Here is a 25426-nt window from a genome sequence, read left to right as displayed (position 1 = left end):
GCGAGCATACGTCACGGCGACAGTCTTGTATACAATGAACATTCCCCACTTCCTCGCGTGCGGCAATTTCTCCACAACACAACAGTGTGCCGGCACGCGCCTGCGCGGACACCACATCGATACCTCGAGCTGCGCCCGGCAGTCAGCCCGCGACCACCGACAACAGTGAACTTATTGCCAAATATTACTAGTGCTCATAATATCCGTTGAACTAAAGGAGACACGGAGGTAAGTCACTTTCTACTTAGATCATTCGCGAGTCGCGCGCGTGTTAATTAAGCATGCATGGGTATCGAAAAGAAAGTTCTTAGACGTATAGGTGGAGTATGTTATTGAAGTTTTGCTTATTTACTTGATTAGGATCATGAATTTTGTTATGATGAATTAGATTTAGTTTACCTGTAGAGAAAAGAAATTAAGTATTTCATGCAACGTAAAAACGATTCAATCATAATTGTTTATCATCAATCCTTTCGGATCGAGAGAAAACACATTTGTTTGTTTTTGTTTAGGAAGCACTCGACAATCGTTTAGCTCATTACTTACTTCATTAAAGAAACACAATTCTACCTTTAAATTAGCTGAAGTCAGAACAAAGTTCATTCGTTACAGCTACGCGGTTCTTCAGTCTCGACTCGAGATTTGATTGACGACCAAACCAGTTTATTTACGAGTCCTTTGCCTTTGCTACATTATTATTATGCCCAATGTGATAGATTGGATACGCATCGAATTTTGACCTGACTGCATTAGGACTGGTACCTAGAGTTATTCTTTACTAATATTAGGTTCTCCATAGTTGATGATGATTCATAACTCTTTAGCCCATTTAGGTAATTGCCAATAAGGTACGACGATGTTGAAAAAGTTAATGAACCTATCTGCCTATACCGATTGCACACTTCCATCAAGGAACTGCATATGCAATGCAATCAGAGCGGCGACGGCGAGTCGGAAATACCCGAGCGCCGATAATCCTTGTTTACTTGCGGCCGGCAGCGCTTTCACCGGCGCTTGCGCAACCGCCGCGTGAACCCGCGCTGACCCCGCGCGTAACATCGGTAATACCGCGGACGACATTACTCATCTTTGTTTTGAAATAAATAATCTAGGCTATTTGCGAAAAAGGATGTGGGCTGGTTGGTTAGGTGTACGCTCGACGCGACGGTTTCGAAAGACAAACATGACTCATTAAAAAGTGTAACATTTCCATACAAAGTATGATATTGAAAAATACGACTTATGAGATAAGCAGATGATTTCACGTACCCCTCACATATTGCAGATGTCGCTGCTATCGCTTGCAGCGCTGGGCGTGCTGTGTCTGGCCGGTGCGGGCTCCGCCAAGGACTCCAACAGCACTGTAGTTGACGAGCGCTGGTGCGGCGTGGAGCAGACCACGTGCGGCCTGCATGATGACGACGGGCCGTGGATGGCCATGCTGCAGCAGTGGGCGCTTGAAACACAAGGAACGAATGAACGACATGGTTAGTAACTTTCAAGTCTTACTTACGGAGACCAGGTTTAAGTGTGTGGCTAATGTAGTTTCATTGTCAGGTCGCATAATGGCGCTCCCGCCGGCGCAGGGCTACTACGTGTCGGACCGCATGGACGGCACGCTACTGCCGCCGCCGCCGCCGCCGCACAGCAAGCACCCGAACCACCCGCAGCATCAGCCGCCGCTGCCGGCCGGCGCGCGACCCTACGACGAGTGGCAGCACGCGCCGCCACTGCACAGCGGGAAGATCGTCAACCGGCCCCCCAACCCGTACAAGGACAAGTTCAAGCCCAGCTATGTGAGTTGTTATGACATTCAATTACCTACCAGATCCTTATTTTACACTTAATGCCTATAAGTTCACGCTTTTACACCGAAACCAATGAACTTATTTTGGCCTTGGGATTAGGATATTTTTTATTACTTACAAGATCTTGAATTAGCTACCTTGTTAGTTAGTCGAGGAAAATCGAGTAAGATTTGTTTAAACCACTTCCTACGAAACTTCATACCAGTGAAATTCGCTCATATCGTTGAGATCATCACATCACATCAAGTTATGCATTTGCCCGTTGCAGCCGGCACCAGTGCAGAACCAACCAATACCCGTGCACAGCAGCGGCCTAGACCGCGTAGACGAGAACCGCCAGCCGCCGCAGAAGCAGGTCTCCGAGACCGACCTGTACCTACTGGGCGCCATCGAGAAGCTGGTGTGGCGCGCCGACATCATGGAGAAACGTCTGCGCAAGATTGAGGAAACCATACATTATATGGTGGCTGGCAATGAGGCTAAACCTGGTCAGTCACTTCATTTACAATCATACTTATTTATATTCGTACGATTATAAGCTCAGAGGTCTCTAACTTGATTAAAAATTATGAATACTACCTACAGAAGAATGCAAACTTTATTAACTTTCGACATTGCCACAAACAACTTTCGCCATTGTAGAAAGTTAACTAAATGTCACACGACACACGTGATATTCAGAGCCGTGCGGAGAGAACTACACGCGCGTGGGCGGCGGCTGCTACCACATCTCGTCAGACAACGCCAACTGGAAGGGCGCCAGCTACGCCTGCCGCAAGCTGAAGGGCCACATGCTGGAGCTGGACTCCGACGCGGAGCGCGATTCCTTGGCAAACAACCTCTTCGGCGATAACAAAAGCTCTAAAGGTAAGCCTTTCTTGTATTCAACACGCTGAATAAAAAAACTGGGCCAATAAAAATTGCTAGTACCTACACTAGGCTCAATTGGTAACGAGGTGAAGATCACCATGATATAACAAGCGCTTTTAGATTGAAATATTTTAGTTACCCATATAAAGTTCATAATGTCCTATCATTTAATCTGATCCTCGCATCACTGACGCACAGGAAGGTTTGAGCCTTACGTACAAAAGCTCGCAGCTCCTGCTTCCTTCAAGCTGCAGTTTTTGTTCTGTTCTTGTCCGAATGCTTGATTAACATCTAATACATTTTTCTTCTCTTTCTTGCTGCCAAAGGATCCTATCGTTACAAATACAGACGAAATCAAGGAAAGCCGCCTCAGATGTGCTCTCTTGAGAAATGCATCTGGTTATACAAATATTTACGCACCTTGCTTTACCTTACAATAGCCTCCATCGCGTATACTATCTATCAGATCATATCAGACAGAATGGCCAATGGCGTTATCACATACAACTTCGCCAAGATTTCACTTAAGCTGGCTAAAAAGATACATTTATCACCACTGTTCCCGATGCAAAAGATGACTAAACGCATACCTAAATAAGTGATGTCTATTTCAAACTTCAAAGTTAATAAATGCATGCCAATTTTACACCATGTATTATAAAACAATATAATATATTCAGCCAAATCAGGGCTTTAACCGAAGTATGAATAAACACTGAACTATTATACCAGAGTTCATTATCTAACTAATTTTCTAATACATAGTCACATAACTTAGTCCCGGTTCCATTATATACTCTTTTATTCAATTCATGGAGCAGGTTTAGGATAGGTCGGGAATCAGGTTTAGATCTACAGAAGGAGTTTCTAATAAAAATGCGTAAGCGCATAAAGCTTCAAACAACAAGGCGGACTGTTAACGTAAGTTTAGCTCCTTAAAACTAATTGCAAAACCTTTGAATGAATAGCAACATCATAGATATCGATAATAACGTTAATTGATAGAAGTTGTACCATGTCAGTTCTCATACAGTCATTGTACTTGACTTGCTTGCCTGAACTACTTTTTTTGATAGGCAAACAATCTGTAGTTATTAAAATATAGTGAGATGTAGCTAATATTGAGTAACATAGATACTAAGGGTCAATTCCCACTGAAAGAGCAGCGGCCGGCAGCGGCCGGCAGCGGCCGTAATTGCAAGGGATTGAGCGCGAGCGCGGCGCGCGCGCCGCGCTCTTACATTTTCCGTGCTCTTACGGCCGCTGCCGGCCGTTGCTCTTTCAGTGGGAATTGACCCTAATGGTATGTGTGTTTGTGTAGCAGTGGAGTTCTGGACGGGCGGGCTGAACCCGGGGCTGCTGTGGATCTGGTCGCACTCGGCGCGGCCGGTGCTGAGCAACGCCACCACGTCGTTCAACATCACCGGCGACGGGCGCTGCCTGGCGTGGCGGCGCGACGCGGGCTCCGCGCGGGCGGCGCTGCGCGGCGCCGACTGCGCGCTGCGCCAGCGCTACGTGTGCGAGAGGGCGGAGGACAAGGAGAAGCTCAGCAATGAGATCGAACGCGTCGCGCGGATGCTGCGGGCGCCGGGGGGGAGGAAACCAAAGATATTGTGGACTGACGAGCCCTGAGACCAGAGCTTAGGGCTATTTACTTACCTTGTATTTTTAGACTTAGTATTTATTGTAATATTTATCTTTAATAGACTGTAATAATGTTCGCGTATCTGCTATGGATATCACAAGGTATTTAAAACCTCGATATGACTGCAAAGATTTCTGAACGAATTTAATGTTTGGATCGAATAAAAAATAAATAAACGTAAACGTTTTACACTATCTTATATTATTCCTATAATATTTACAAAGTTACAAGAAATCACAACAAAATAACTTATTAGTAAATAAATATTTATTTATCGACTGTTAATGCGTAAAGCAAAAACCCTTGTATCTTAAACATTTGAATATTTCGTTATTATTTGGACCAACATTGGCTAAAGTCTTGGTTTCCGACTGAACCTACTTTGGACAAAACATTGGCAGGTGATTATACAAATGTACAACTGGCCACGGCTGAGTGATACCATTCATTACAGACAATTATGATATACCAGCGAAAAACCCGAGGTAGAACATTTCATATTAGTTGCTGCAGTGACAAGGCTGAATGTGTTGAACAACAGGCATGTCGACACCACACGTATACAATAAACTTAACATTGTAACTGCATTGATATTGTCTCTGTTCAGAGAAGGGCACTTGTGTCGGCGCATCTCACACATAGAGACACACCGCGCGGGCTCGGAAATATCTTCTAAATTGTATTTTATAGCTCACGTAGTAGGAATACTAGTTTTTACACATTTTATAGGCAGGTTTGCAGTGTTAATATCATTAGTAAGAAAACAATCCAAATGATGCGATTTCGCCAATTAAAATTATTTAAAAGCATACAAATTCATAGCTTAATGAGCTGGCAATCTTCGTTGATTTAATTAATTTTAACAATCTTCAAATTATTTTGGAGATCAAAGTAAAGTACAAGAACAAAAACATTTGTTCCCAACTAATAAGTATAAATTCATGATATTTCTCGTATAGCTTAATTTTGTGATTGGCTTGCAGTAGCACGTGTCATCATTACAATGTGTAAAGTAGGAGTTAGCTCGACCGCTTAGCTCTACCCATTATAATGACAAAAAGCCTGTTTATAAAACCCCACAATGTATTGTAAGCTAGGATCGATTTATAAAATTACACAATATTTACAATTCGGTGGGCGACAGAACTAGTTGATTTAGACAAGAGTAGTGAATGATAACAACTGATATTCATTATTATATCACAGTTACATTAGGTTCACGAAGTACGCAATGTACAGTTCTGTCGCAGTCTTGGATAGTCGCCGAGCTATGGCATCGCACTCACACAGGAATACACACACGCAGTAAACTGTTCATTAAGGCGCGGGCCCACCGCGGTGCACGGAGAGGCTACGCACGTGTATTAAGCTTCGCTTTGTAAGAAAATGTATGTGGTTGTGTCCACTGCAACCCACGGAGAGGCTACGCATGAATTGACGTCGTTGATACACGCGTGGCTTGCTCGAATAGGCGGTTACATAGCTCAACGCTGTCAACGTGGGTCTACGTTTCCACTGGAGTACACAAATAAGACCCACGACTATGTACAGCTCGGTTATCGCAGAGCAGTTGTTGTAAGCCGTTACGTAGCTCAACGCAGTCAGCGTGGGTCTACCCGTGCGCCGTGCCACGCTATACATAGTCGTGGGTCATATTCCTGTACTTCAGTGGAAACGTAGACCCACGTTGTCAAACAAATGAATACACGCAGCTAAAATGCGCCGCGTGTCCGTGCACAGCGTGCACTGCGGTGGAGCCGCGCCTTTATAGACCGCTGACTTTGAATTCAGTGTTGCCACTTTAAGACATTCGTCAAGATAAATGGTATGTCTTATAAAGAAAAGGCACTGAATGGGTTATCGAATTACATGATGACGTATTCTCACATCTATTCGTTTTTTAAATAATTATATGTACGTTATTTATAAAAGTACTGTCTTACATGGCTGCGGAGGCGTAGTTCGCATTGTGTCTGTATGGACAGCTTACTGAGTGTGTTGTAAGGCGGCGAGTGTGCAGTAGACGTAAGTCCTGGTGTTAGTTGAAGTGGAACTTGAACTGGAAGGGCGAGCCGTGCTGGAAGTGGTGGAAGGGGTTGTGGAAGGGTCCGCCGGGCTGGCCGCGGCCCGCCTCGGGGTCCAGCGGGTCCGAGCCCGCGTCGAACATCGCACGCTTCTCGGGGTCTGTCAGCACCTGTACATTTAAAAAGCCTAATTAGACGATCTACGACCAAAACAATAATTATTGAAAAACTTTTTTTGAAAAATGAAAAATCATCAAATAATTGGCGGCAATTAATTTTTCAACATTTTCAACAAATAATTGATCAAATATCAAATATTCCACTATTTCATATAAAGGCATCAAATACAGGTAGATAATATAAGTAGTGTAGTACCTCCTTAGCGGCGGCGATGTCGATGAACTTCTTCTCCGCGAGTTTCTTCTCATCGCCCTGGAAGTTGTCGGGGTGCCACTTCTGCGCCGCCTTGCGGTACGCCTTGATCACCTCCTGCTTGCTTGCTGATCTGGATACATTATAAGAACATATATTTTTATTATTTTTTGTATCAATTTATACAATGCCGATTGAAAAAAAAAATTGTATTGACATAATCATTTTATTTACTTGTTTCTTTACTCCAAGCAACTAGGACCCATAGAAAATATCAAGGCGTTAAGTCCGCCCTTGTACTGTTTGTGCAAGAGAAGTATTTAAATAAATGTATTAAATATATCCCACTATATATTCTACTAAATAAAGAAATCTTTTTTACTGCAAAATCTACAAATATTACTACATATTTGTTTTAGTTGTTCACAACAGTTGTAGCACAGATTATATAATAGTTACTACGTAACAGATAAATCACTTCATACAAAAAAGTCCATACCTACTGTTATAAGCACCTACAAATTCCTAGCTGCGTTATAAAATGAATCTTAAAAGCTCGAGCGCTTGATTGTTATTCCAATGCGATAGCGCACAGTTCAGTGACCGCAACCGTGCCGTGGCCGTGCTTAGGGTTGCTTCTTACAATTTATTAATATTTAAGTAGGAAAACAAAGTTATGCTTATTTTAAGATAGCCTTTTTTAAAACTGAGTTTTTAAAGAAAAAGTAATATCAAGAATATTTTTCTTTAGTTAACTATTGTATTGCCTACTAAAATGGAGTATGGGTAGGTACATATTACTAAATATTACCTAATACATAAGCATAGGTAAGTGCTTAAGTAAAGCTTTCGTCAAAATCAAAGGCGGTTTCCAACTATTTTTCGAGCACAAGTGCCATACCCCATATGGTACAACTCCCTCGAGTGTTGATACATAACTAAAATTGGTTTCTGCGTAGCGACACGCGTAATGTTCCGAGTCGTCATTAAGTTGGACCAGAACTATACCTACTTACACTCGAGATGTGTTTTAAGCTACAAAACTCACAATACAGTTCATATAACTAAGTAGGTATCTAAAGTAAAATAAGTACCTAATGATCTCTGTTGTTAAAATCATAAAGTAGATAAATATTAATTTATTAAAAAAAAAATAGAATTACTAGATAAGTTCATACATATAAAATGTTTCTAAATCTTACAATAGTCGCATATAAACCAACACAACTCAAATAATCCATCAGTTTGTGAGGTAGCTTAAAGAACCTAATAAAAACCAACAGCATAACATGCCACGAAATAAAAATAATAATATTAGAACGCGCGCGGCGCGTGTGACTGTTGAAAGCCCTGAGCCGCGTGGGGCTACCGGTAACCCAGCGAGCGGTAGGCATTTATCGCGCGCAAGTACGTCGAGTGACAGAGGCCTGGTTGTAGCTACAAATTCGTTTATAATAATCCATAAATTGATGTAGCAATATGTAACAACCGTGAAAGGAAGCTTACCTCTTAACTCCTAATATTTTGTAGTAGTCCCTCTGTTCGGACTGTTTCTGCAGTTTCTGCGCTCGGCTCAGGCCGTCCTTCGCTCGCTGCAGTCCCTCCTCTAACTCTAACGCTTCCTTGAACGACTGGATGGCTGGAGAGAACAGATTTATAGTTTAGTTAAAATTACTCGTTTACTTCAAAATATGTTTTTGTTAAGGCGCGTACGCACGTACGAACACGAACATAGCGAACACAAACACCAGACCCGAACATTTGGTTCGTACGTATGGATGGCATATTCGAACACGAACGCAAACATAGTTCGAGTCGAGTTCGTGAACAACAGTCGTGAACTCTATCTTAGTAGCCATGACGGCCCCGTTGAAAATTTTCTTCGTCGGCCATGACTGGAAAACTTAGGGATGTTTTTAATAATAAACATAGCACGCGAATAACCTTGACGGCTACTTGTCGAGAACTGAGGTACGGGTAGGCCCTCTGCCGCGCCCGCACCCCGCCCAGATCTAGGTATACGAACAGTTTTGTTGCGTAACATTTATTAAAGCTCTTTGAACACCGTCCATATAGAACACACTACAAGGATCGCCGCGAACATGTTTGACGAACAGAGTGTTCGATGTTCGATAGTGGTACGCACGTGCGAACCAAGTTGTTGCATATCATGTAACGCAACAAATTTGTTCGTACGTGCGTACGCGGCTTTAGGGTGCGTCCACATCTGGCGAATGCGCCGCGAATGCGCAGCACGCGAGCCGATCGCGAGCTGTCCGCGAGCTGCGCGCGTGCAGTCACTGCAATAGTTCGGTGCTTGTCTTTAGCGCAACTCACGCAAGGCTCGTATAGAGCGCGCGAGCGGCGCGCGATCTGCGCGCAATCAGTTCTCGCCCTTACAGTTCCGTATATTGGCTCAGTACTATCGAAGATGGCAGACGTCGCGCGCCGCCTGCGCGCCGCTCGCGTGCGGCGCTTAGGTCGCGCGCGAGCTGCGCGCGGGCCAAGCAGAAGCGGCGCACGAACAAAAATGCACGCGCGCAGCTCGCGGACAGCTCGCGATCGGCTCGCGTGCTGCGCATTCGCGGCGCATTCGCCAGATGTGGACGCACCCTTAGATGGCGATTTCGTGGTAAGTCGTTTTTTAAAATGCGAGTTAAACTGCGGAAAATAGCTAATTTTTAACTCTTGTTAGATACTGTTGTAATTTTAAACTTAGTAATTAGATGCATGACTGGGTTTTACAGATGTTGGCTATTGTATAGTTTTTAGTAGGCAACTGAGAAAGAAAAGAGCGTCAAAGTGAAGTGACGAGAGTTTTAGCTGTATAAAATTGTTTTTCACTAGGCAATTTTGGCGTGCGACACGTGACCTTTAACATGTGCAGTATTGCTGCACAACAGGACGCGGCGATGTTTGTATTATCTTATTTAACAACATCTTTATTAGTTCAGCATCAATTGTTGACGAAATTGAGACGTAACGCGCAACTATGTTCGTAGTGTGCTGTTGTTTGTGATTAAAATTAATACGGGTTCTTCTGATGGCATATATATTGTCGACAACATAACGTAAGGTAGTAGATATGTGTTGTTCAATAAAAGTTTTGCATTAACATTCAACATTTTGGTCAATTTGTTGTGCAATTTATTATGCATCAATTATTGCCGTCGAAGGCGGTTTGATAAATAGTGAGAGCATGGCATAGTCACCATCATCGAACATGTCGAGCCCCAGCAGCGCGTCGGCGCGGTCGCACAGCACCCGCGCGTCGCGCTGCAGCTCCAGCGCCGAGCCGCAGGCCGCCAGTGCTTCGGTGTGCTGCTCGTCCTATAGCAACACGACACGTTACTAACTAGATACACCCATAGATGTAATATACTAAACAATTCCAACGCAATAAGGTACTAAATTGGTTGCATAATACACAGAGGCAAATCCGAGCCGAGAGGGATAGTTAGAACGGAGGCCGTTTGTCTCTTTCTAACACCTTGCCAGCATAAAAAAATGTTATGATCAACAGTTTTGTCTACCCAAAAAAACAATTGAATCACTTATATTTTTATCTTATTTTAACAATTGTAAGTCAACAAATTAATAACAATCGTAATAATTTATTCACATTTATTCTTAGAAAATAAAGAACATAAATTTGTAGTTTGCTTTTTTTTATTATCTAGTGGTAACCCTCAACATTCTTGGCGCGTATTCAGCATTTAAAATTTTATTTATATTTTTTTGTATTAAATCAATTTAAACTATTAAAATAGTGAAAAAGTGTTGCGTTTATACTTGTATAATTGAATTCTATGGTGGTTGCAATATATCGTTCCACAGGTTAGCTAATAATAACATTTTCGTAAATCAAACAACTAGGGTGCCCATAAATTCTTGTAATGAGTCAAAATATGGGTGATGGATTCTAAAACTGTTGTACTATTGTTATAGCTTCCCAAAAATGTAAAAAAGGCGACATAAATGGCTCAGCAGTCTATATGTGAAGCAAAAATACAAAAAAAAACAGTCTTCACTTCGAATCTTCCTGCTGTTATACTGCTGATTCCCGCTAATTATTAAAAGCCTATATTAATATCTTAAGGTAACAAACTGCGTAAGTTAAAACTTCAATACCAATCTGTGTTTAATAAACTTTCGCACTTTCGCAGCAAATTCCGATTTGTCTCACATAGCTTAATCTTATGGTCACCCTATTAGAAAGGAACAGATGGCTCGTTTTTTGGGTATAGATGCGCAGTCCTGTTTACTATATTATGTCTATGGATACACCTCACTCATCTCATCTATATATATAAAAATGAAACCCGCTTGAAAACGGCTTGACCGATTTAGCTGAAAATTAGAGGGGAGGTAACTTAGACCCGGGAGATTTTTGTCTCCATCCGGATACGGGACGCGGGTGAAACCGCGAGCGAAAGCTAGTAGTTAATACTATCTGCCACATAACCACTTCTTATTAATTCTGCAAGATATTGCTAACTGCTAAACTATGGGAAAATTCATCAGTACCTAACCTATCAGTACCAGTAAAAATGGTAAATGTTTACTATTTTAAACAACCTTGAGTATTAACCTGTATGTATATGCACCCTATATTCTTAGTAACCAGAAGATATTGATAAGTTCTCAAATTACTACTCAAACATTTTACCTTTCACCTATGTACATTCTAATTCACATTACAAGTAATTCAGCAAAACTTAACAATATATAATTATAGTAGCTCACCTTGGACAAGCAGCTGCAGAGCCACTTCCTGGCCTCGAACACAACTAACGTGACTTCATCCTCGATCTTCAGCACCTTATTAGCAGCCGCCACACAGCCCGCGTAGTCTCTCGCCTCACTCAACTCCTCACACTCCAGCAGTAGCTTGTCCACCTTCTTCACCTTCTTGTAGAACGGAAAGCACTTCTTGTGCTCCGGGTCCAATTTCAGACATTCTCGGATTTCCTGCAAGAATACATGGATAAGTTATCTTTTTACATTAAAATACAGAACCCTCAATAGTCGCGTTAAATAAGACGTGATTTCATTTTTTTTCCTAAATAGAGGTGACCAAGCCTTGGGAAAAAGGCTCGGAAGATAATGATGAGAGGTGACCAAGTTTTATGAACTTAGCCTAGTAGATATTTTTCATGTGTTGGTAATACGAACCTTTAATGCGTCGCTGACGTGCCCAAGTCTGTACAAAAGTGTAGCGAGTCGGTAGTACCCGTCAGTAGAGTCCTGTTGCAGCCGGTTCACGGAGCGGATGTCTGACACCGCTGAGAATAGGTCGTTCTGTAAACAATATTATACTGTTAGCATTGAGGTACGAAGTTACAAGTCGCTCAAATAGCTACGTAGAAGACTGACTAACAAAATATGAGGTTTCTATAAAATACATAGTTTAAGTGCCGATTTTATATAAGACTAGCTGTTGCCCGCAACTTCGTCTGCGTGGGCAATATAGAATCGTCAAAATACTACTTATCCCGTAGGTGCATTCTTTCACGTGACAGTATAATTAGGATTAGCACTTAGCAGTCGCATAGATTCATTGATCAAGGTTGTGTTGTGATGTGGATTTATCTAAACAAAAGAAGTAAAGTTTGTGACGTTGTTCAGCCAATTTGGAAAATTATTACGTATATGGTGCGTAAGTAATTTTCACAGGAAACAGCTATAATCAAATAAATATATGTCTACATGCTTTGAGTCTGATAAAGCTGTCATTTGTACATTTTCTGCAGCTGCTGCGACTAATCAGAAGCCAGAAAGTCTGTCAGTCTTACCATGGATATCGTCTTGTGTAGTTGACTGGATTAAAGATAGGTAGATAGGTAGTCGCTCCAAGCAAAATATTGGTACTCAAACAGATTCGGTGACTGGAAGCCAACACCAACATAGTTGGGGAATAGCTGGATGGATGATAAAATGAGTCATCATCATCAGCAGGCGCATAGGGTAGGATAGTTTCACTTACTCATGGTAAGGCTGACCACACATTAGGCGTGCGCGATCTTCGGGCGTGTGAGTAGCGCGGACGTCGCGAGCGCGCTGTGTGAACGTCGCGTTTTGCTGCCCTGCGGCATGTGTGAAGAGTGCAAGCGACGCGCTCGCGGCGAGCACGCGGCGCTCGAGTTGCGTTCTTACCCCTTCGCCTGCTATCCCCGCCGCCCGCTAAACGCCTTAGCAGTTAAACGTCAAGGAGAGCGGCGCGTGCGCGCCGCGAGCGCGCTGCAAATGCCGCAGGGCAGCAAAACGCGACGCTCACGCAACGCGCTCGCGACACACGCGCGGCGCCCGCGCTACTCACACGCCCGAGGATCGCGCACGCCTAATGTGGGGGAGGCCTAAGCCGGGACTCCACCGAAATGTTTGCATTAGTTCACGAATAGGCAAAATGTACGTATCTGTGAGAGTCCACTTCATGTGTTCGTACTTGAAACCTGTAGTTTTGCCAAGATTTTCAGAATGTACGCTCGCAATTTGTCATTTCTTGGTAGAGCCAGCAAATCAAAAGAAACATAAGTGTTGTATACTGTGCGTCACTACCGCACACCGGGAAAATTTCGCTCTAGCGGAGGACGTTTATATACCATATTTTGTGTCACACGTAAACAGGACGACAGTAATTATCCACCCAAACACTTTCAAAGATCTGATGAACGAACAAATCAGACCTGACTTGGTCACCTGGGGCCAATCAGAGCTCTATGAAGCGATAATACGCTTTGGCTACTACTGTTATTGTGGTTTCTGAAAATTTATTCACCTCATTCAACGATGAATGTAATTCTGATGGTACTATTAAGAACACTTGCTTAGCGCAGAAGCTGACGTTGGCAGGTCAACTCTTTTGACTTCTCGAATAGGATACCATTGGTTTTTGTGCAATGCACACCTGCAATGCATTTTGGATTAGGATAGGATATAGGTGGATAGGATTTGCAACAGAGAACAATTCTGTCTTTGTGATTAAATGACATCAAACGTAGTTTTATATAAAAGGTGTTTTTTAGGGTTTTTAGACTTGGCTCGGGTCTTACTGAGACTGTTCGTAATCGTGAACAGTGTATTTGCGATCAGAAGTTGAAAGTAAGCATGTCTCTGGTATGCGGCGCGTAATTTGTACGTTTTCAGACGCATAAAGCATTTTACGTGTGTATGGTATTAAATAGAGAGAGCTCCCATTTCTTATCTGCACTTTGTATCTGGGCTTGTTTTTAAAGCTACAGAATCCTACATTACCTTCCTCACGCTTAGCAGCGCTTGCGAGAGATAGATCCTCATTTCTTCTAGGATTAAGTTTACATATTTTGCACCAGAAAAAATAATTGAGGTCTACTTAATACTACTCACTCAAAGTAATTTGTTTTAAGGCCACCACATTAGTGGAAGATAAGCTAAACTATGTTTATGAAAAAATCCTGATATGAACTCCATCTGTAACTTTAAATGATAATTAATTGTTCCACTAAAGTCATCATTTTTGACATAATGTTCAAAAAATAATTTAGATGGCACCGTTTTAAATTTGGCTGAGAACTATTAATTTTCTTTTCATCAAGGTAATAATTATAGTTGGATTTTGATGTGGCACGGCAAACTGACAAACACTATTGAAATGTCTATCGAAAAATTACACTACGTGTTAAAATATGGTGAAATACGGAAAATACACAACTCCATCTGTTGAAATAATAGTCCTCTGTAAAGAATGTATGGTGATATTGTCATTTACCACCTCGCTCCTTTGACAAATTTGATGTATTTTATTTACCACAGATTTAGCACAGATGGAGCTACTTTAACCTTGGCTAAACAAAATTTTCATATTTTTTTTTCTTCCGAAGATACTTATAAAGGTGTGATTTTCTGTGTAAAGATTAATAATAGGCCGATCAACTAATATAAGTACAACATTCAAATGTACAGTTTTGACAAATAGATTGCGTGTCGTAATATTTTACATCTTGAATTCACAAAATTAATCATATCTTTTGATAGAGTGAATCGATTTCGATGAAACAAAAACTAAGTAATACCCCAAGTTACGTAGAATTTTTGTATATAAGCATTGTCTGCATTTAATTCGTAGATTTTACGTGAATCCCGAACAAACAAACAGATAAACAGACAAACAGACAAACAGACAAAAATGACAAAAATGATGGAAATGGGTTCTGTTAGTTATCCTTTAACATGCTGGCTATTTTTTTTGTCAATTTCTTCAATGTACAAAAATTACTTTTCTACAGATTTATTATATGTATAGAAATCGAAGGACCTTTTTGATTAGGGGCAGATGGATGATAGCCAACATACTATAATTGATGTGGGACGCTGACGCCTAGTTTGGGGTCAATTGCAAAACTCGTTGTACAGAACAGCTTAGTAAAAAAAGTAGATATGCTGTTGATACAGACCAGCGCGATATAGCACTCTGCGCGGAGCTGGCGGAGCTGCGCCGACCAGGGCGACACGTCGAGCAGGCGCGTGGCGGCGTCGGCGGCGGCGCGGTAGTCCCCGCCGCGGTAGTACGCCTCCGCCAGCCGGAACTCTTCGATGTACTCGTCGATCTTGTGGTACTGGCTTATGGCTTCCTCGTTGTAAGGCTCCGCGTACGTCTGCGGACAAACAATACATTCATTATTTATTTCTGAATAAATCTTAATATAGTTTCTCATACAAAACTGTGGTTGGTACAATGTAATTAATAGTTAACAAAAAAAAACAAGTTAAATCACTATGTGCGAATCTGTACGGACTTCCTCCTGCCCTGTTCCCAAGGTATGGGATACTGGATTTACATAACAGTCACCAAATATCACTAATACTTTGAATGACACAAATTAACAGTTTGGTGTGTACTCATTGTAAAAATCATTATAAAACCGTTAGCGCGGCAATGAGTTGACAATCGCTTTATCGTTCATGTGCACGATAACATGCGCCGCTATGAATGTAAATTATACCATAAAGATGATAAAAGGCTCATAATAACATTAGCATGATGGGTATTAATGTAATATTCGAACAAAGCAGTGCATTCTTCCGTATTTATAAAATAAAATCGTAAAAAATGCTAAAATACTGTGGTTATTCTACAGTTCTTGTGACATTACACAATAGGCGCTTGTGTTCAAGACTGCAAAATCATGTCAACAAAAGAGCTGCCAGTGTCAAGGTTACCACGAGCGACTGATCAGCTGACCAAACAAATAATATTCGCGAACAATAACTACGCCCACAATAAAACAAACAATGTTACCTTTTTAATAACTTTTTCAATGACATTGCACATTGATAAAATAACTACACGATATTCAAGTATTAAGTAAGTATTCACGATGTTCAACATGACAAAACCATTGTCAGGAGAAACTGACACTGATACTATTATAAAAGTCTCATTTGAATACCATTTATTCCCAGAGAATAAAGGATAAATAAAAATATCTATTATATTTTTTTATGTCATATTATGAATAAAATTATTCTTAAGTTAACTTTCCAGTTGATAGTATTACCAAACATTTCATGGTTTAATAGTTTACAACATGAATAATTGAGCAATAACATACATTCGCCACACTTGCCGCAGGCACGGCCACGTAATATTTCGACACACATTACGTTATTGTTTTTAGTTTTAATTCGAAACTAACCTAAGCATAGCCATTTGATAAGACCTTAGCCTTACCATTCTATGTGGAATTAACTTTTTGTCGTCAAATCATTCGAGCGAGAGTTACGACGCTTTGAAATGACTTTTAAATGTTGCAGACAAATAAAACCTTGATTGTATTATGGAACTGAAGGAAACTGCAAAAATAGATTTAATTTAATTTTTAAATAAACTCAATGCAAGAGTGAGAGAATATAGCCTAGCATGTAGCCTGGTAGTTACTCTGCCATGTCTACATTAATACATTTGTTAATAGTAAACACTTTTTGATTGCATATACAAACAAGGCTCCAAAACCACGGAACCAACATGAGAAATTCACATTTTTCAAGATTTATTTAAATGATATTACAATCAAGACAATCAATGACAAACATGATATAATATTGTACTGATAGCTTATCTTATCTGTTTCATTGTTTCTCACTCAATTACAGTAACTGCAGTTGCAGAAATCCTCAAAACATTTTTTTTAATACTCACAAAAGATCCAGAATAATCTTTCAGATACTAAACATAACCAGAGTGCTTTAGTTTATTTTTATTTTATTTAATTAGCAGTTCATGAGCATAGACTAGTTTGTTGTTTGCAAATAAAAGGAGTTCATTATTTTGCTAAGTGGAACTAATGCGATTTTTCAAGTGATTTTTTATCCAAACTAATATTATAAATGCGAAAGTAACTCTGTCTGTCTGTCTGTCTGTCTGTCTGTCTGTCTTTTCTTCACGCCTAAACTACTGAACCGATTTGTGTGAAATTTGGTACAGACATAGTTTGAAACTTGAGAAAGGACATAGGATAGTTTTTATTACAAAAAAAAATAAAAATAAAATTATTCCGGACATATAGCGCCATCTACATCAACAATGTTAATGTTACGTCTAAACATGTAGCTGCGCAATGGCAGAATACCGATTTCCCGACCCAATTGACATTAACCACGGATACTGTTATTAAAGCGTTAAAAAGACTTGACCCTTATAAGGGGCCAGGGCCCGACGGACTGCCCTCCATTTTTGTAATAAAATGTTGTGACGCCTTGGGAAAACCTCTCTCTGTGATTTATAATGAATCGCTAAGCACAGGTTGTTTTCCGAAGGCTTGGAAAGAAGCGCGAGTAGTACCAATTTTTAAGGCTGGTGACAAGTCCGCTGCGAACAACTATAGGCCAGTGTCTATTTTGTCTATTTTTGGAAAGGTGTTCGAAGCTTTAGTATTTCCTATACTATCGTGGCATGTAAAACAAATATTGATGCCTGAACAACACGGTTTCATGAAGGGCCGCTCGACTGGAACCAATCTTGCGTGCTTTATTTCAGATTTAGTGGACGCCGTAGATCGTGGATCACCTGTAGACGTAATCTACACTGATTTTAGCAAGGCGTTTGACAGGGTGGATCACAAATTGTTAATCAACAAGTTACAAGCGATCGGAATTGCAGGAAAGTTGTTGCAATGGTGTGAGTCGTACCTTGTTAAACGCACGGCTAAAGTTGTGGTTAATGGTTATTCGTCGAACACGTATCTCACTCCATCAGGTGTACCCCAAGGCTCCCATTTGGGCCCGTTATTTTTCAATATATTCATAAACGACGTGGCGTCTTGTTTTGTACACTCGAAAATATACCTATACGCGGACGATCTAAAAATCATTAAACGAATAGATGGCACTCAAGATCATCATAAACTTCAGGAAGACTTAGATCGTTTTTCCATATGGTGTTTAGATAATAATATGATACTTAATGCTGAAAAATGTAATCACGTACACTTTTCGAGGAAAAAAGGACCGTACTTTTGTAGTTACAATATCAATGGCCAAATTATATGCGAGAAAGAAGTTATCCGTGATTTGGGTGTTTATATTGACAACAAGCTTCGCTTTAACGTTCATGTTGATAAAATTGCTACTAAAGGTTTTAAAATGTTGGGTTTTATACTTCGCAACTGCAAAAATTTCAAACGCGCCTCAACTAAAATTGCAATATTTAACTCAATAGTCAGGTCAGGCTTGGAATATTGCAGTATAGCTTGGACTCCATTCTACGAGATACATAAACAACGTTTAGAATCAGTGCAAAAAAGATTTCTTTGGCACTTGTCATATCACTGCAATATAGGCAGAAACAAATCTAGCTACGGTTCACGTTTGAAACACTTCAAACTTCTGAGTCTAGAAAATCGCCGTATAATCCTAGATCATCTGTTCCTGTATAAAATAATAAATACTCACATTGATTGTCCACGGTTACTGGATCAAATAAATATTAACGTGCCTTACAAAATCGCTCGAAAGTCTCGATATCGGTTGTTTAGCGCTAAGAACTTTAAGACCAATCTGGGCCATTTTTCTACTGTAAATAGAATGCAGGTACAATTTAGTCGTCTGTCAAGCTCACCCAACGTAGATATCGACATGTCTTACTCTTTACATAAATTCAAGTCTACCCTGCACGGGGCATTATCATAACGGTAAAATTGGTAAATTATTGTTATTGTTTTTTTTATTATTGTTGTTTTTTTTATAAGACTTTTTTTATATAAGACTTTGAAACTTATAAAATGTTTAGGTTTTGTTTTTCCTTTTTGTGATTAATTGTTGGATGGCACAAGTCAGCACAATATTCTTAGCTAGTAACATGGCAAATGATTTTTTTATTGTTTTTTTTCTTACTCCTATGTTTAATGCATGCCGTGGCAGCCTTTAATTAAGGCTACACTACAAAATGTAATTATTATGTAAGTGCTATAACATGTTCTTTTCTGGTGTATGCTTTGTTGGTTGTCCTTAAATAAATAAATAAATAAATAAATAAATAAATAAATAAATCTATTGGTCAAATCAAAAATCTGCTGGTAGTCACTATTCCACGCGAACGAAGTTGCGGGTGTTAGATTATTGTATATTTCTTGATTTTAACTATCTTTGTAAACGAACTTTAAATGTCAAATATTGAATATTTTTACTGTCTCTGTAAACGCACATGAAAACGAGGGTACCTTTATGTAATTGTTTTATGTTCATTAAATTTTATATCTAAAATCTTACATGTTTAATGACAAAATAAATATTAAAATTATCGTTATGAGTTTTAAATAAGATTTGGTGTGTTTAAATTAGTTTATTTCAATTGTGAATTTAGTTATTTGTGTATAAAGCTTACTTGTCTGTGATTGGTCAATTGTGGCGGGATAGTATGACTGTTCGAAATAATGTTTTAAAATAGTCATGGCACTTTTCTGGTGGACGTTGAGGTGTAGACAACACACGAAAGTTAAGGCTGATTTACATTGAGTCAGTAACTGACGTCAGTGTAGGCGCCGAAAACTGACGCGTGCTATTTACACGAAGTCAGTGTAGTGTCAGTGTTTCGTCAGTAGTACTGTGCTGACTTCAAATCAATTTACACGATGGCAGTGCCGGGTCAGCACTGACTTGTCAGTGGACTGACGTCAGTTACTGACTCAATGTAAATCAGCCATAAAGTATTCTTCCTGATTTATATTTTCTTACTGTGATATGATTATTGTAATTGTTGTTTTATGTATTATTGTGCTGATGTTTAAAATGTATAGTGATCTATCGCTTTATACATGTCTTTAAGATATATTTATGCTGTATTACATTGGGTTACCATATGGAATTATTTCTTTATGATATATATGATTTATGTTTTAATGGGTTATAACCATACAGACAGAATTGTGTTGCTGGGGAGTTTGTTCCACAACTTCTTCTTCCCAGCAAAAACACATAGGAAGTGGTGAAGGGTGGGCGTTTTGGGGGCTGTCTATTGTAAAATCCTGACGTTCTAAAAGTGCTGTTTTGCAGCCAAGTTTGAATAAATGATTTTTCATTTCAATTTGATATTGATCATAGAAAATGTTTTATTTATTTTTTTATACCTTTATGTTTATTCCTTGCTTTCTACACTTATTCTTGGGATTTCAATAATTAAATAATACATTAAATTGCTCTATTATGTATCAAATCTAACACGGGCAAAAGCTAGTAATTAATAATGCTTACGTTATATGAAACCTATGCATTACTGTGAACTCCTACATCATGTAACATTCAGTAACATTTTTAAATATAGTTTCCTCTTGTCAGCAAGCTACCTACTGTTACCGAACAATTGCAATACAATTTGTTTGAGATGACAAGGCTTTGTCACAAGATTAGTTGGCCTGTGTGACCTACAGATAAGATACTTACGACTTGTAGGTAATCCTCCTTGGCATCTGTGTACTGTGCCAGCTTCAGGTACACGTTAGCTCTGTGCAGGCGCGCCGCTGTGAAGTCAGACTTTATCTCCAATACCTGAAAATTATTCACATGATTACTTCTGCAACTCATAAAAAAAAAAAAAAAAAAACTAAAATTAAGACTCTTTAAAATAATATTTTGTATGACACAATTTAACTGACTAAAATGGAATAATGAATATCTAAGATAATTTGGGTTAACAGATTAGGCATTTTAGAAATTACTTTCCAAGAAAGATATTTTAATTATGTTTTGAATTAACATAATTTAAACGGTACTTTCATAACATGAATGAATTGAATCTTACCTTAGTGAAGTCTTGTAGAGCAAACTTAGCTTTCCCCAGTGCATAGTACACGGTGCCGCGTTTGAAGTATGTGAGGTAGTTGTGTGGGTCTCCTTCTGCAGAGCATACACAGTGTATAATAATTATCATTATCACTCAGAGTGCCAACTTGTCAGTTATGATGACAATACACAGGTGTTTTGGCTAGTATTCCAGAACATATAATAATCTGTTTATTGTTGTTTTTAGATTAAATTCAAGGAGTCTTTTATCGTTGGAATATGTCATTCAAGGGTGTTCCCATTTTTTACATGATATTGAGTCAGTATCAGTTAATTATTAAATGCAGCATACCACAACAAGTTACAGGCAGAAAGGGCTGATGTTAAGTACAACGTTGACATGTAATAAGACACGTACGTAGCACGAGCAGGCACTTACCTACGGCGGCGTGATAGTGTGTCAGGGCATCAGAGAGCTGCCCCCGCGCCAGAAAGTCGCGGCCCAGCTCCAAGTGTTTGTTAACCTCCGCCGGCGTCGCACATTCTGAAACTACACGTCAACCACTCAAAACACGTACTTTCATACAAAAATCGACAAGATAATCTGCTGATATGCAGGTTAAAATTCGTAAAAATACACACATTCTAACATTACTTCTAGCACTAATAAGACAAGGCATGGCGTGACTTTGTTCCAGTTGATATTCACTAAGTAGTCCATTATTAAAAGTTAATGTAATTACTGCAGTCTTTATGGCTAATTCACAACAATTCAATTTCAATACAAAATAATCATTTGACAGAACCACAATCCATCTTTCTGAATCTTTCGTACGTCTCTTTTCGTGGTTTTTTCTGATTGGTCCAAATCAGACAATCAGACAATAAGTTTAGACAGCAGACAGATAACCAAATTAGTTTGGGCTTCGTACACAGATAATCAAGTGCTGTTGTAGATAACTTTTAGGTAAGATAAGAATTTCCATGTAAATAAGTCTTAGTTGATATGATGAAATACATGATTAGCAAATTAATTTTGCTTTTTTGTTATAATTTGTTTTTGTTATAAAATTATTTTTTCCAAGTTCAATAAGTACTTCGGAACGAAAAATCTGAGATGCCATATAAAAAAATACTACCATTTAGCAATATACTATAAGAATTTTTCTAATAACAAATAATATCACAATAACTCTGATAAATACATAAATTAGTTTAAAATATAGACGGTATTTTTTATGAATATTATTTTTAATTTTATAGATGTCTGTGTGTCACAATCAATTTTAAAATATTTTGCCTGATTTTAGGTGAAATGATTTTAAAGTTAGAACTGGCAATACCTTCACCCCTTCTTTCATTTCCTAAGGAAAATAATAAACGGTTAGTGTGCTAAATTTTGTTGAAAATTTCTTTTTATTTACGGTATGGACGAAAAATAAGTGATAAGCGAAATAATATAATAATGGATAAATGCCCCAGAATACTCAAAAATGTTAGATTTGTTTTAGTCATGGAGATATATCGAGATTAGTGTCGGTTGTCAACATAACCTATCTTGTAAAGTTCGTGGTTGTTTAACACTTGGTTAAATTGGTGTTTTAGGAATGGCTGACGCAGCGCCATCGACAGCGCCCAAGGCAAAAGCGCCTAAAACTAAGGCGCCTAAAGAAAAGGCACCTAAGGCTGCCCCCGCGGCGCCTGCGGAGCCCCCGAAGGCGGTGCGCAAAGTGTCGTCCAAGCCCCGCCACGGCAGACTGTACGCCAAGGCAGTGTTCACAGGATACAAGCGTGGTCTGCGCAACCAGCACGAAAACACAGCCCTCCTGAAGGTAAGTCGATGATCCTACTTATCAAAACCTGTCCATATCCATGAGGTAGACCATACTTATGACTTCTTATTACTAACCATTCCACCTTGCACCAGTGTTTAGTAGAAACCTAACCTCTAAACAATTCAGTATTTATCTAGAAGTTACACTAAATAGAAACAAATTTTGTATTAAAGGTTATGTATGTAGTTGTGATACATCATTAACTTTGCAGATTTTCACTTAGAAAGAAAGAAAGAAAGAAAGCATGCATACATTTACTTGTTTAGTCTAAGTGGACTGACATAAGTAAGTGCTCTATTCTTTAAGCAGGTGCTATTTTGGATTGAATGTCCTTAGTTTATTTTAAAATTAATCTCTTTCTAAATTAGGATACACACATTCTAATGTATCACAATTTATTGTATCTGAAAAGAAACTAAACTTATCATCACCAAGTTTGCAAAATTGTCTAAGTTATTGCAAAAGCACAACTACATTATCTTGTTTTTTTTTTATTTTACATATTTCAAATTCAGAGTAGGAAATATATAATAATAATATGACTGATAATTATCAGTTATTTAATAAGAATACAAAAGCAAACCATCATTTTCTAGGAATCACATTTATCCAGGAATGTTAAATAAGTTTTTTTTTTTTTTTTCTCAATGATGCTTATGACATTTGAAACCTGAACCATTGTGTGGACAAAAATTTACTGAGTATACTAAGTTGATTAAACCTCATGAATCTTCATCAACCAGACCTAATCATTACTACATCACTTTACAGATTGAAGGAGCGAGGAGCCGTGATGATGCAGACTTCTACGCTGGCAAGCGTTGCGTGTACGTATACCGTGCCAAGAAGAGGACACCCATCGCTGGTGGTCCCCGTGGCAAGAAGACCAAGCTGCGCGCCATCTGGGGCAAGGTGACCCGCCCCCACGGTAACTCCGGTGGTGTGCGCGCTCGCTTCCGCTCCAACCTGCCCGCTCAGGCCATGGGACACAGGATACGCGTGGTGAGTACACTTTCTGTGCCTTATAAATGTTTAACTAAACTTTACAATCTATAATGGAATCCTGAAATTTAGCCGAAGGTAAACAATCTTGCAAATATGTACTTTTTACAAAAATCAATAATAGTGACTTAAAATTATCGTAAATAGTCACAGAAACAGTATGTAATATGTAATTGCGTGTTCCTTCGTGTTTCGTAAAGTGCCATAAATTGCTATCATTTGAATACCTCTGGCAGTTGTTATGGGTACCAAAGGTTGTTAGGGAACTGGGTTGTGGTGGTCAGGAATGCAGGCTCTATGTAAAGTACTGGTACTCCAAACGTATCTAGTTAAACTGGAAGCCACCCCAGCATAGTTTATAGAGAATTCAAGGCAAATCATGTATGTAATTGCATAAAAAGTCAAGATTATTTACTTCTAAGTGCCTACCCAAATGGAATATAAATGTAGACAAACTGATACATCAACTTGATTTTATTTAGAATCAATTCCTAGTAATCAAGATGTGTTCTTTCATTGTTTCAGATGTTGTATCCCTCCAGGATCTAAGCACCTTCCTGTTAAGTAATATAAGCGTAAAATAAAAACCCAAAAAAATTCTTCCCTTGTTTTATTCATACAGCATCAATATTCTTGATTATGGGTCCGGTTTTTGAAAAATATCTAACGCAGGCTAAATAATTAGCTGATACCCGCGACGTCGTATTCATAATTTACTCCTAAATCCTGATCCTCTTGGATCTCTCTAAAACATGGAAATCCGAATAGTGATTTTCACACGAGGCAATGTAAAATTCGTCGGTTATATCACTCGTGGACAACAGATGGCGTTGGTGGCGTAAAGTTGCTGCTGGTAGAAGACTGAAAAATGCGATAAGGTTTATTTTTATTTTTTCGATAAAACTACCCTCCTGACAATAATTATTTTTAAGTAGCATATATCTGCGACAGTTTACTAAATACTTAGAGCTGACAAAGTTCGGAGCTTGAGTGGAAACTCGTTATCTATATAAATAAAAATGAATTGTTGTTCGTTAGTCTGATTAAAACTCGAGAACGGCTGGGCCGATTGAGCTGATTTTGGTTTTAAAATGTTTGTCGTAGTCCAGGGTAAGTCTAAACGGTGAGCAAATAAGGAAAAGGCGGTACGAAGTTCGCTGGATCAGCTAGTTATGAATAAATATTCATGGTCCACAGACCACAACATTATGGAATGGAATGCTGGGCAGTAAGAGAGGAGCAATGGAAGCGTCTGAAAGATAATGGAAAGCCACATTTGGACAGAGGACTGAGATGGAATGCGAGGGAAATTAAGGGTTTTTAGACAAGTATATACCAGCTTATAAAGCCATAGTCACAGACTAATTTTATTCTAGCCATTTAACAACTACCAAAATTTTGTATTATCAGTATTCAAAGTACGTGTGCGTTACCCTGGCCAGATGTTGTCGAAAATGGTCATTTTAATCTTATAGATAACACTAGTTTACACGGTTTTTATACCCCAGATGAAAGTTGTTGAATTTTATCTATCTATCTATAGGTACTCTAGGAAAAATATTTAAAAAAATCTATCACGTCCACATTTGGAATTATACTTAATTTTAAAAACACTA

The 25426-nt window shown here is 39.2% G+C and overlaps 3 protein-coding genes across 6 annotated transcripts; 2 read left to right on the top strand and 1 right to left on the bottom strand.

Annotated features, from left to right (window-relative positions):
* Window positions 1-35: 35 nt before the first annotated feature.
* Window positions 36-4505, top strand: LOC124638473. 3 transcript variants are annotated; one of them, XM_047175453.1, is made up of 6 exons: window positions 36-228; window positions 1286-1487; window positions 1558-1796; window positions 2077-2296; window positions 2490-2675; window positions 4000-4505. In XM_047175453.1, the coding sequence occupies exons 2-6, from the start codon at window positions 1286-1288 to the stop codon at window positions 4308-4310; spliced, it is 1158 nt and encodes a 385-aa protein (XP_047031409.1). In that variant the 5' UTR covers window positions 36-228; the 3' UTR covers window positions 4311-4505. The 3 variants fall into 3 exon arrangements, with proteins under 3 accessions (XP_047031409.1, XP_047031403.1, XP_047031415.1); XM_047175447.1 differs by lacking the exon at window positions 36-228 and having other exon boundaries at window positions 978-1487; XM_047175459.1 differs by lacking the exons at window positions 36-228; window positions 4000-4505 and adding an exon at window positions 3005-3651 and having other exon boundaries at window positions 978-1487.
* Window positions 4504-21838, bottom strand: LOC124638464 (dnaJ homolog subfamily C member 3). Its single transcript, XM_047175438.1, has 11 exons — window positions 21616-21838; window positions 21413-21523; window positions 20993-21087; window positions 20635-20739; window positions 15153-15353; window positions 11896-12021; window positions 11467-11691; window positions 9933-10050; window positions 8227-8359; window positions 6724-6853; window positions 4504-6518 (listed from the first exon to the last, which is right to left on the bottom strand). Exons 1-11 carry the CDS (start codon window positions 21692-21694, stop codon window positions 6363-6365), a joined length of 1479 nt encoding a protein of 492 aa, XP_047031394.1. The 5' UTR covers window positions 21695-21838; the 3' UTR covers window positions 4504-6362.
* Window positions 21839-22213: 375 nt separating this feature from the next.
* Window positions 22214-24410, top strand: LOC124642362 (60S ribosomal protein L35a). 2 transcript variants are annotated; one of them, XM_047180762.1, is made up of 4 exons: window positions 22214-22356; window positions 22579-22805; window positions 23580-23810; window positions 24336-24410. In XM_047180762.1, the coding sequence occupies exons 2-4, from the start codon at window positions 22581-22583 to the stop codon at window positions 24357-24359; spliced, it is 480 nt and encodes a 159-aa protein (XP_047036718.1). In that variant the 5' UTR covers window positions 22214-22356; window positions 22579-22580; the 3' UTR covers window positions 24360-24410. The 2 variants fall into 2 exon arrangements, with proteins under 2 accessions (XP_047036718.1, XP_047036724.1); XM_047180768.1 differs by lacking the exon at window positions 22214-22356 and adding an exon at window positions 22376-22398.
* The last annotated feature ends 1016 nt before the right edge of the window (window positions 24411-25426 follow it).

The sequence above is a fragment of the Helicoverpa zea genome, chromosome 2 (assembly GCF_022581195.2).
Source record: "Helicoverpa zea isolate HzStark_Cry1AcR chromosome 2, ilHelZeax1.1, whole genome shotgun sequence".
NCBI classification, from domain to species: Eukaryota; Metazoa; Arthropoda; class Insecta; order Lepidoptera; family Noctuidae; genus Helicoverpa; species Helicoverpa zea.
The sequence above is the reverse complement of the archived record's forward strand: the minus strand, read 5'-3'. Positions and strand labels throughout refer to the sequence as shown.

Excerpts from the sequence above, each read along its gene's own strand:
- LOC124642362 (XM_047180762.1), top strand. The coding sequence starts at position 22,581 with ATGGCTGACGCAGCGCCATCGACAGCGCCCAAGGCAAAAGCGCCTAAA. Across the intron at positions 22,806-23,579 it reads AAAACACAGCCCTCCTGAAG|ATTGAAGGAGCGAGGAGCCG; the intron begins GTAAGTCGATGA and ends ATCACTTTACAG. Across the intron at positions 23,811-24,335 it reads TGGGACACAGGATACGCGTG|ATGTTGTATCCCTCCAGGAT; the intron begins GTGAGTACACTT and ends TCATTGTTTCAG.
- LOC124638464 (XM_047175438.1), bottom strand. The coding sequence starts at position 21,694 with ATGGACTACTTAGTGAATATCAACTGGAACAAAGTCACGCCATGCCTT. Across the intron at positions 21,088-21,412 it reads ACACTATCACGCCGCCGTAG|AAGGAGACCCACACAACTAC; the intron begins GTAAGTGCCTGC and ends TATGCTCTGCAG. Across the intron at positions 15,354-20,634 it reads AGGAGGATTACCTACAAGTC|ACGTACGCGGAGCCTTACAA; the intron begins GTAAGTATCTTA and ends GTTTGTCCGCAG.
- LOC124638473 (XM_047175447.1), top strand. The coding sequence starts at position 1,256 with ATGATTTCACGTACCCCTCACATATTGCAGATGTCGCTGCTATCGCTT. Across the intron at positions 1,488-1,557 it reads AGGAACGAATGAACGACATG|GTCGCATAATGGCGCTCCCG; the intron begins GTTAGTAACTTT and ends TTTCATTGTCAG. Across the intron at positions 2,676-3,999 it reads CGATAACAAAAGCTCTAAAG|CAGTGGAGTTCTGGACGGGC; the intron begins GTAAGCCTTTCT and ends GTGTTTGTGTAG.